Genomic DNA, 11,390 nt, shown 5'->3' with positions numbered 1-11,390 from the left:
CATACATTATATGTATGTGTATATTTTAAATCGAACATATGTATATTATAATATACGTAATGCGTCATATATAGAATAAATATCACATATACCACAATTGTTAGTTAGCATTGCACGTATTCGTTATCTAATATATATACATGTAATATATCAAGCACGCATTAACGCTCATGTATTAGTTAATATAGGCGGTGCATAAGTTAATTCATAGTATCTGATTATAATGATAGAGCGTAGACACGTAAATATTATTATTAATATTTATAATACACATATTTAATGTAATATTATAAAAGATGCATTTAATAACACACATTCACTATTATGCTAAATGTTATATATATTTAGTATAATTTTACACCTAACAAATATAGACTATATATAATACTATATATAATAATAATGTTTGGGTTTGTTTTTATTTAGTGTAATATAATACTAAATTCTATATATCAAAATCAAACTAATCGGTTCCGGTTTCGGTTCGGGTACCCATTAGTTTTTTACTATTCGGTTCTAATGGGTTCGGTTCTTTATCGGGTCGGTTCTTAAAGACCCACTTTAAATGGGTATAACATTTTAGGACCCAGACTCGCTATAAATGGTTCCGGTTCCGGTTCGGGTAATTGGGTACCCATGCACACCCCTAATATCACGTCAACTGCACGTGAACTTCCATCTCATATAATGTACCCGATCCATGAGGGCAGCAGAGTGCAATTTGTTTGGATATTTTTAGTTTTTGACTCAAGACAAGTGGAGTCTCCCGCGATGCTCACACGACCGATTTGTCCAAGCAAGCTTATTGATATTTGAGTTCCTTAATGAGCATAATGTACAACATATTATGCACTTTTTTGTAGTTTAGTTATTGTAATTTATTTTTTTGTACTTCAATACAACGTACAATTAGGTTTTTTTGTACTTGGAACTATGATTCAATTTCAACCCGTCGATGCTGATGTGACCACCGGAGGACACAACGTATCTTTCATTTCATTAGGTGGTGGTACTAATAATATAAGTGATAAAAATGTGATGATGTTGGGGTTTTTTCTTCATGCGAGAAGCTTATAGACTATATTATGGGGGTAGGGGGGGGGGAGAATTTTATCAAATACTTTGACTGTGAAATTAAAAAAAAAAAAAAAAAAAATACTAATTGTTCGTTATCTTTCTGAATTTCACACATCTTGACTTTCGCCATTTTTCATTTTTACTATGTTTTTTTTATATTAAACTATGCATTTTTTTAGGGGGCCGTGGGGAAACCTATCTCATGTCTTGGTTTTTATAGTTGGTTTACCTAATAAATACATCCATCTAAGTATATGTGTTTATGAATCATCAACACGAGTTCAAATTTTCAAATAAATCCAATTTACAAGGCTCATAGTCATTAAATGAGAGCAAAATCAAAGCACAATATAGTGAAATACGTGCACAAAAAAAAATGTAGTGTATTCCTCTTCTTCTTCTTCTTCTTCATCTTATTATCTTCCGTAATGTTACTATAATTACTGTTTAACTCCATTCCTATTATACCCTTCTATCTGTTTTCCCTGCCTGCATATGTAGTTAAACTAATTATTATTATAAGTGTTTTAAGTATAAGTGGTAGAAAAAAGTAATTAATACCTTGACAACGGAAGATGCGAGAGAGAGAGAGAGAGAGAGAGAGAGAGAGAGAGGGGGGAGGAGAGAGAAAGGAGAAAGAGTGTGTGTTTAGGGTTTTATTGAAAAGGGTTTCCACCGAGTAAAGGGTGTGTTCGGAAAGAATGTCAAATTGTATATCACGTGATCTGCACGTGAACTCCATCAGGGCAGCAGAGTGTGCAATTTGTTTGGATATATTTTGAATTTTTGACTCAAGACAAGTGGAGTCTCCCGCGATGCTCACACGTGTTTCACACAATGTGTATTTGTAGTTAATTGTGGGTGAGAAAATACGGAGAAGCATGTCCAATTTGTCCAAGCAAGCTTATTGATATTTGAGCTCCACTTAATGAGCATAATGTACAACATATTATGCACTTTTTTGCAGTTTAGTTATTGTAATTTAATTTATTTATTTTTGTGTACTTCAATACAATGTACAATTACAATACAATGTACAATTAGGTTTTTTGTACTGGGGGTTATGATTCAATTTTAGCCAGTCGATGCTGATATGGGCACCGGAGGACACAATGTATCCTTCATTTCATTAGGTGGTGGTACTAATAATATAAGTGAGAAAAACATGATGTTGTTGGGGTTTTTCTTCATGCGAGAAGCGTACACACTATATTGGGGGGCACTTGAATTTGACATTACCATCAAATACTTTGACTGTGAAATGACACACACTTTGAAATTAAAAAAATAACAAACCTAATTATTTGTTATCTCTTTGAATTTCACACATCTTGACTTTCGTCATTTTTCATTTTTACTATGTTTTTTTTTATTAAACTATGTATTTTTTAGAGGGGGGGGGGGGGGGAACCTATCTCATGTCTAGGTATTTATAGCTAGTTGACCTAATAAATGCATCCAAATATATATGTTTATGAATCCTCAACACGAGTTCAAATTTCCAAATAAATCCAATTTACAAGGCTCATAGTCCTCGTTAAATGAGAGAAAAATCAAAGCACAATGTAGTGAAGTACGTGCACACACAAAAAGTACACTATCTAAATTGCAAAAAAAAAAAAAGTGTATTTTTTACATTACCATCAAATACTTTGACTGTGAATTGAATGTGAAATGACATACACTTGACTGTGAAATTAAAAAAATAACAAACCTAATTGTTCGTTGTCTCCCTCAATTTCACACATCTTGACTTTCGCAATTTTTCATTTTTACTACGTTTTTTTTTTATTAAACTATGTATTTTTTAAGGGGGGTGGGGGAAACCTATCTCATGTCTAGGTTTTTATAGTTGGTTTACCCAATAAATACATAAATCTAAGTATATATGTTTATGAGTCCTCAACACGAGTTCAAATTTTCAAATAAATCCAATTTACAAGCCTCATAGTCGTTAAACAAGAGAAAAATCAAAGCACAATGTAGTGAAGTACGTGCACAAAAAAAAGTACATTACCAAAATTGCAAAAAAAAAAAAAAAAAAAAAAGTGATAATACATTATACATTTAATTCTTGTTGATAATGGAGGTCATAGTTGGGGATTTCAAGTCATAAAATTACATCAATAAATTGGTTTGTTTATGTCTCACTTGATTATCACTTAGACTTGAGACACAAAAAAAGCAAAAAAAAATATATAATCGTCGTGTATCATATATATAGATTCAAATGCTCATTGTGGTAGATTTTCAATTTATTTACTACAAATAAATTCATAACCGAACATTAACAAATTGAAGCTAGCTATATATTCATTCATATTTATTTGATATATATTTCATAAATTGGAAGATATTCTTCTTTGTTTTTTTCCTTATTTCTTTTTGGTTAATGATAAGTAAAAGCAGGTGAAAAGAATGTCTAATATATGGAAGCGGGAATAAAATATGTATGATTCGAACACATACACGAGTGGTTTTGGGTTCCATAATAAATGTTAGTAATAACATTATTATTATTATTATTATTATTTTATTTTATTTTGGAAAAGCGATCATTTTTTAACATATTTTTTTGCGATTGATGTGAATAGTTACCTTATTTTTAAAATCATATCTTCAAAAAGTATGTTATACAAACCTACAAGAACAGTTACTACAAATAAATTCATAACCAAACATTAACAAATTGAAGATAGCTATATATTCATTCATATTTATTTGATATATATTTCATAAATTGGAAGATATTCTTCTTCTTTTTTTTTTTTATTTCTTTTTGGTTAATGACAAGTAAAGGCAGGTGAAAAGAATGTTATATATATTTTTTTCAATGTGTAAATTCTCAGTAACCTAATATATGGAAGCGGGAAAAAAATATGTATGATTCGAACACATATGAGTGGTTTTGGGTTCCATAATAAATGTTAGTAATAACACTATTATTATTATTATTTTATTATGGAAAAGTGATTAATTTTTAACATATTTTTTTGCGAGTGATGTAAACAGTTATCTTATTTTTAAAATCGTATCTTCAAAAAGTATGTTATACAGACCTACAAGAACAACTTAGCAAGTGTTGTTAATCTACTAACGTGATTTTACCATTCTAATTCATCTGTCGGTTGTTGGGTTACCTTTAAGTGATGTTCAAATTAGTTCTTTGGAAAACATTCCAATTAATAATGTGTTTCTAGTTACGTCTTAAAATAAAACTTTCAAATAACTATATATATGCAATAATTAAGAATATTATATATATTTTTCGTTGTGTAAATTCTCAATAACATGATATATGGAAGCGGGGAAAAAAATGTATGATTCGAACACATGTATGAGTGGTTTTGGGTTCCACAATAAATATTAGTAATAACACTATTATTATTATTATTTTATGGAAAAGTGATTATTTTTAATATTTTTTTTTTTTAAGTGATGTGAACAATTATATATATTTTTTAAATTGTATCTTCAAAAAGTATGTTATACAGATTTACGAGAACAACTCAACAAGTGTTCTCTTAAATATGGATTTTTTTTTTGTTATAAATAAGTGGTAACTAACTGAACTCTTTATTATAAAGTTTATTGTTTTGTGTCTATAATAGTGGTTCCTGTTTTTTGTTTTGGTTTTGGTGGCCCAAAACAACGGATTGGGTTGCTTTGCTTCAGGGCCAACACTGGCCCACACCAATTCTTGTAAGGTTAAAATGATAATTTGTCGATATTATTTTTCAAATCTATGTTAAGCTGCCTGCATCAAGAATGAGGAAAATCCAAACTACACATTTGACGTTGATCATTTGAGTTGATTTGTCACTGTTTTGCAAATATGGTGTAGAGAATAAATAGGATTGAGGTAGTTCACAATATGGGGATATATAACTAAATAATGAAATATAACATATGTGCTTACAATTATATTGGGTGTGGTAATATTATTATTAAATAATGAAATATGAAGGAGGTGTTTAGAATTATACGGAGAGGTATAATAACTAAATAATGAAAATAATTAAAAAAAATTACGTACTCTGAAGTGTAAATTCCCTTTAATTACGTCACACCCTCCAGTATCGAGGCTTCACCTCGACAAGTTCTCTCCAACTGAAACAAAACAAACACACTCCAACTAAAAACACACTCAATGGAAAAGCTGTACAAACCCAAAAACTCAATCTACTCACTCATCCAACTCATCTCACTCACCCTTGTTTTGTCAACACCCCAGTCATCAGAAATAATATCAAGATTCCAACACTACTTACAAATAAACACAGCACAACCAAACCCTGACTACACTTCGGCAACAAATTTCATACTCTCACAATCCAAAGCCTTAAACTTAGAATCCCAAACAATAGAGTTTGTCAAGGGTAAACCAGTCATTCTACTCAAATGGATAGGAAAATACCCTAAACTCCCTTCCATTCTTTTAAACTCACATACTGATGTTGTGCCTGTTGAGCAACATAAATGGACCCATCCTCCTTTTAATGCTCATATAGATGAAGTTGGCCATATTTACGCGAGGGGTTCGCAGGATATGAAGTGTGTTGGGTTACAGTATCTTGAAGCCATTCGCGCATTGAAGGATAGAGGGTTTGAGCCTGTTAGGACTGTTTACGTGTCTTTTGTTCCTGATGAGGAGATTGGTGGTCATGATGGGGCTGAAAAGTTTGCCCAGTCGGAGGTTTTTGAGAAGATGAATGTTGGCATTGTTCTTGATGAAGGTAGTATTTGTTTTACGCCAAAAAAAAAAAATGATATGTGTTTAAATGTTATTAAATAACTGCTGTTGTCTGCTATAGGTTTGGCTTCGCCGAATGAGAATTATAGGGTGTTCTATGGGGAGAGGTGTCCGTGGTGGCTTGTAATTAAGGCTAGTGGAGCTCCTGGACACGGGGCGAAGCTTTTTGACAATAGTGCAATGGAGAATTTGTTGAAGAGCATCGAGAGTGTAAGGAGGTTTAGAGCGTCGCAGTTTGATTTGGTGAAGGCGGGTTTGAAAGCTGAGGGGGAAGTTGTTTCGGTCAATATGGTCTTTTTGAAAGCGGGGACGCCATCTCCAACTGTAAGTTACTGTTGTTGTTTCGTGATGTTTGTTCAAGTTGATAGAAACATAGGGTATTTGTTTTGAATAGTTTAAGATAAGTTTATGTATAGTTTAGGTTTCAATTGAATGGCTAGAGTTGTAGACAGTTTACATTTTTCAAACCGGCTGAAGTTGTAGAACTTTAGTTGAAGTGTTTCTTTGTGAGGAACAAGAATTAAAAAAAAAAACAAATGCGTCCAGAGTTTTCGAAGTAATGACAATAAACTTGGAATGAACTTTATATACAAAGATGACAATATGACATTATGGAATTTAAGTTGGACCAGTAAGGTATAGTAAGGTTGTAATATTTTTAACCAAAACAAATCAGCAATAATATCATTGTTACAAAGTGGCATAAATATCATCTGCACAGTTAGGGTAACACAGATGTATATACTCTTTAGAACATTAAAAAAAAGGGTATTTGCTGCTCGAAATGCAGTCGCTCGTTGTAAGAAATTTGTGTTCCATCAGAACTAAAAGGAACCAAAAATAACACAATAACGTTATACCCCATGGGCAGAGCCTTCTTTGCCACCATTGGTGGATTGAAATTTCTCCAATTGTCATCCTTAGCTTTTAACTCTTTCTTGCAACCTTACCATGCGGTGTTAGATTAAGTTATAGTGCATTAGATTCTGCCAGGTAGGAAAAGTTTCCATAAGCTTCACCATTATTTTGGTCTTTCAGTGTAACTCCCAATTAACAATATCACTTCTATCACCATTATCGTAATCTCATGCCAACAGGTTAATCAGAATATTATAGGATGTATAGATAGATTTTCTTCCAACAGCCATAGAGGCTCCTACGATTTGGTAAAAGAAGAGAAGTTCTTCATTTCCCAATAGGATTTGGAAAGTGTATTACCGCAAAGATGTCCGGCGTTTTTGTTTGTGTTTTTTTTTTCTCACAGGTAATGCTTCTTACTAATACTTTTTTGGGCCTCTGTTTCCATCAGGGGTTTGTCATGAATCTGCAGCCATCTGAAGCCGAGGCAGGTTTTGATATCCGGGTTCCACCAACAGCCGATCCAGAATCATTGGAGAAAAGGATTGCTGAAGAATGGGCACCTTCTTCACGCAATATGACATTTCAGGTATGAAAGCAAGTAAAATTTGTTGACATATATCCAGTTATAAATTCGAAGTACTAGCTATTATTACTATTATTATTATTACGGTAGTGTTCGCTGGTCACTAATTTTTTAAACAAAATATTAGAATTGTTGGCCAAAAGAGTACAAACAAACATGAAATTACAAAATGGGAACTACTTGTTTCTGTTTTAAATTGTAGTATCTCATGAACTTTTTTTTTTTTGGTTTTGATACATAAATTCTATTCCCTGAATGGGTGCATCTCATTTCTCATGTAACAAATACTTGGTATTCTTAGAAAAATAAGAAGTAAGATACCAAATACTTAGTTGCTATAAAGGTTGGCATCGATAATACTCTTTGTCTGTTACTTTTCGAAGTTTCTGCTCCTATACAAAGAAAGCATATATATTTGCAAAAAGAGGAAACTTAAACAGCATAGTACAAGTCATGGAAATTCTGTCACTGGAAGTCTTGAACTGCATTGTCAATGGTAAAAGATTGATATAAATTTACAGAAGGATGTTATATCCAGAGTGGATCTCAAGTCTGCAGTTTTATGGCATAGATTGATATAAATTTCCTTGTCTGCTTAATTTTGAACAACCATGTGGACATGTATGACTATTATTCTGTGGGGGTATGCACCAAAAACTGGCTTCAGTTATGCTTTTAGTGGTTCTTCATTTGCTAAGTAATATAAGCATCTAACAATGGTTGTAGCTTGGGCAGTTCAAGCAGAAAGGTTCTGTACATGATAAGTCTGAGAAACCAGCTCTCACTGCTGCTGATATGTCCAACCCATGGTGGGTATTGTTAGAGGAGGCTGTAAAGAAAGCAAACAGAAAACTTGATAAGCCAGAGGTTTTTCCAGCTTCAACTGATGCTCGCTATTTCAGAGAACGTGGATTACCAGCAATTGGCTTCTCTCCAATGGCAAACACCCCCGTTCTGCTCCATGACCACAATGAGGTAAATTTTCAACTAGACTACTTTCCTCCCTTTCTGTTCATCCAAATTCCAATGAGTTTATGATAGTGTCTCATTTAGGAGTTCCACAGTGGTTGGGCTGTAGTTATATGGCAACACTTGTGGAATACTAATCTCTTTTGTAACTGTTCGCTGTATTCCACATAATAAATATTGCTCCTGTGTTGAAAGAAAGCACATAGAAGGTTCCAAACTTCTAATCCAATTACAACTTTTCATTGTATTGCAGTTTCTTAATAAAGCTGAGTACTTGAAAGGAGTTGAGATATACGAGTCGATAATTAAAGATTATGCTTCTTATATTGAGAAGCCAAGTGGCGATGCGTCCAAGGAAGAGTTGTAAGAGTAGCATTGCCCTTGCTCATGTCCAAGATATTGTGTTCAGCTTCAGCATTGTCTGTGTTGTGTTATAAGAAGGACAATAAATACGTTCTGGAAATAACAGACAGCCAAATTAAGGTGTTTTCTTTACAATGGTTTCCTCACGTCCAAAGCTTCTATGCTTTTGCTGAATTTTTATATCTCTCTCGATAAAGTTTAAATTTGGATATATGTATCAAGCTTTTGAAATAGCCATAACATGTTATGCGATTAAAGCGTATTTCAGGATTATTGATTCACAGAATCCAGTTTTGCAGCAAATGGGCTAACATAGGTTGTATATTAATTCGAATATACATAGAGAATAAAGACGAGAAGCATAAGTTAAGGTCTTACCGTCTTACCATCAAAAAATTTCAGAAGTTACTTTCTAAGCTTAACGGGTGTATGATTTAGCATAAGTAAAAGAAATTTCCATTAAAAGACGTCAACATTTAACACAAAATCAAAACAAGTAAACAACTAACTGATCATACTGCCTAAAGGTTAAAGGTTCTCAACTAGTCAACTTTGTGATTACATCTCAATTTCGTGATTACATAAAACTCAAATATTAACAAGCTTACTTCGACAAATTGGACATGTTCTTCCACAAGAATTTCTCACCCAACTACAAATACATTGCTTATGAAATTTGTGTTGGCATTCTGGAAGAGTCCACTTCTCTTCTGTCAAAATATCCAAACAAATTGCACACTCGGCTGATGGATCAGGTACTGTGTTGGAAAGAGAACCACTTAATTGAGAATTTTGTAATAACTCTATTACTAACTCGGATCGATTGATTCTGGCTTGCCGATCCTGACGACGAGTAAAGTTACTCCATCTGGAAATCGGTAAAGTTCTCGGGGTCCACATTCCTGTAACCGTATCTGGATTATTTATTCTCCAACGTCTATAGCGTATATATTTTATAGACAACACAATGGCATAGAAGACAAAAGCTACGACTATAACAAGTATGACTAACGTCTTTTCCACACGTTGATCACTGGAAACTGATTGTTCGAGTGCTGGGGAGTTATAAGGCTTTATCGTCCTCGAGGGCATTGCGCAATAAGATGGAGAGAGTACTAAAGAAAATTCAGAAGGCTTGCGATGCTGAGTAAATAAAGTTCGTTAAGGGCTAGCTAGTTTGGGAGCACTAACTTTGTTCTTGCTTGTACTGGTAATAACCAATAACCAACTCATAGTACAAGTTGGTTTGATCATCAATCTATATATAGACTAGCAAAGGGGACAATATTACAAATGTTTGAAGGATTCGGAAAGTACAAAACAAAGTATAATTCTAGTTCTAGTACAATAAGATCGTCCAGTATACTTGTAGATCTTACCACCTTCACTCCTTGTTTCCAGTTCTCAACATGTTTGCAGTTACTATCATTGAACCCGATGTTTCTCCAGCCTAATCTACCTTGGGTAGTGTTAGGGGATTTCAATGTTGTCTTACATAATGATGAGAAAAAGGGGGGTCTGCCTCCTAGAAGGTCTTCGATGCTAGAGTTTTTAAATTGGTACAATAACTGTGATTTGCAGCTTAGTGATCGTGTGGGTCTCAAGTATACATGGTGTAATAACCAGCATGGCTCAGGGAGGATTCTTGCTAGGCTTGATAGAGTATTCTATAATCAGGCGTGGATTCAAAAATTTGGTGGTTGGAGGTATAAGGTGGGTTCTAGAGAGGGGTCTGACCATGCCCCATTACTGGGGGCAGTGGCTCACATTCCTGGACCGCACAATGTACCATTCAGATTCAACCAAGCATGGACTAGTCATAAAGAGTTCAAAGATTTCATTAAGTGTTCCTGGCCGCCTTATGTCGAGGGCTCCCCCATTTTCCGTATGAATAAGAAGCTTCGAATGTTAAAGGAGTCACTCAAAACCTGGAACTTATCTGTTTTTGGTAACATTGAGCAAGTTGTGAATAAAGCCCAAGCAGTTTTTGCATTGGCACAAGCTGAGGCCGACAATGACCCTACAAATGACCGATGCAAAACTGAAATGGAAGAAAAGGAAGAGGCTCTGCTGCTGGCCAGAAAGAATAGAAGTACTTTTTGGAAGATGATGAGCAAAGATTCTTAGACTTATTTTCACAGAATATGTCAAATAAGTCTCTAATACTGGAATTGCAAACTGAAGATAATGTCCTACTACATAGTCAAGCCGATATCTCCCATTACATTGTCCAATATTATACCGACAAGTTCTTGTATAAGGAGGTGAATATGGATGAAGAGCTACTGAATTTGATCCCACACAAAGTAGCAGATGCAGGCAATATGATGTTGTGTGCAATTCCCACAGAGTGTGAAATTTGGACAACAGTGAATGACATGAAGGCTACCAGCTCTCCAGGCCCCAATGGATACAATGGCCACTTCTATGTTCATTGCTGGGATTTGATCAAGTATGATGTTTGTAATGCGGTCATTTTTTTTTCCAGGGAAGGTATCATACCCAATGGTGGCAATGCGAGTTTCATTACTTTGGTTCCAAAAGATAGGTGTGCTTCTAAGTTATCTTAGTACATACCTATATGTATGAGTAACTTTCTGATCAAGATCTTCTCCAAAATTATGCAACAAAGGCTCAATACTATCATCGATGACCTGGTTTCGAAAGAACAAAGTGGATTTATCAAAGGCAGAAACTCTCAATCTAGTATTGGTTTTGCATCGGAAATGATAAATGAGCTGGATTAGAAGAGATATGGTGGGAGTATAGCCATCAAGGTGGACA

General features: G+C 34.1%; 2 protein-coding genes across 3 annotated transcripts; both read left to right on the top strand.

The window, feature by feature from the left end:
* The first annotated feature begins 5,107 nt into the window (after positions 1 to 5,107).
* Positions 5,108 to 8,892, top strand: LOC147519363 (uncharacterized). 2 transcript variants are annotated; one of them, XM_086590966.1, is made up of 5 exons: positions 5,108 to 5,813; positions 5,892 to 6,154; positions 7,140 to 7,277; positions 8,001 to 8,249; positions 8,497 to 8,892. In XM_086590966.1, exons 1-5 carry the CDS (start codon positions 5,228 to 5,230, stop codon positions 8,608 to 8,610), a joined length of 1,350 nt encoding a protein of 449 aa, XP_086447092.1. In that variant the 5' UTR covers positions 5,108 to 5,227; the 3' UTR covers positions 8,611 to 8,892. The 2 variants fall into 2 exon arrangements, with proteins under 2 accessions (XP_086447092.1, XP_086447093.1); XM_086590967.1 differs by having other exon boundaries at positions 5,120 to 5,813; positions 8,010 to 8,249.
* Positions 8,893 to 9,899: 1,007 nt separating this feature from the next.
* Positions 9,900 to 10,733, top strand: LOC147519362 (uncharacterized). The gene has a single exon (XM_086594122.1). The coding sequence runs from the start codon at positions 9,900 to 9,902 to the stop codon at positions 10,731 to 10,733; it is 834 nt and encodes a 277-aa protein (XP_086450248.1).
* The last annotated feature ends 657 nt before the right edge of the window (positions 10,734 to 11,390 follow it).

The sequence above is a fragment of the Coptis chinensis genome, chromosome 2 (assembly GCF_015680905.1).
Source record: "Coptis chinensis isolate HL-2020 chromosome 2, ASM1568090v1, whole genome shotgun sequence".
NCBI classification, from domain to species: domain Eukaryota; kingdom Viridiplantae; phylum Streptophyta; class Magnoliopsida; order Ranunculales; family Ranunculaceae; genus Coptis; species Coptis chinensis.
The sequence above is the reverse complement of the archived record's forward strand: the minus strand, read 5'-3'. Positions and strand labels throughout refer to the sequence as shown.

Coding starts and splice junctions, on each gene's coding strand:
- LOC147519363 (XM_086590966.1), top strand. CDS start 5,228: ATGGAAAAGCTGTACAAACCCAAAAACTCAATCTACTCACTCATCCAA. Junction 6,155..7,139: donor CGGGGACGCCATCTCCAACT/GTAAGTTACTGT, acceptor TGTTTCCATCAG/GGGTTTGTCATGAATCTGCA. Junction 7,278..8,000: donor CACGCAATATGACATTTCAG/GTATGAAAGCAA, acceptor CAATGGTTGTAG/CTTGGGCAGTTCAAGCAGAA.
- LOC147519362 (XM_086594122.1), top strand. CDS start 9,900: ATGTTTGAAGGATTCGGAAAGTACAAAACAAAGTATAATTCTAGTTCT.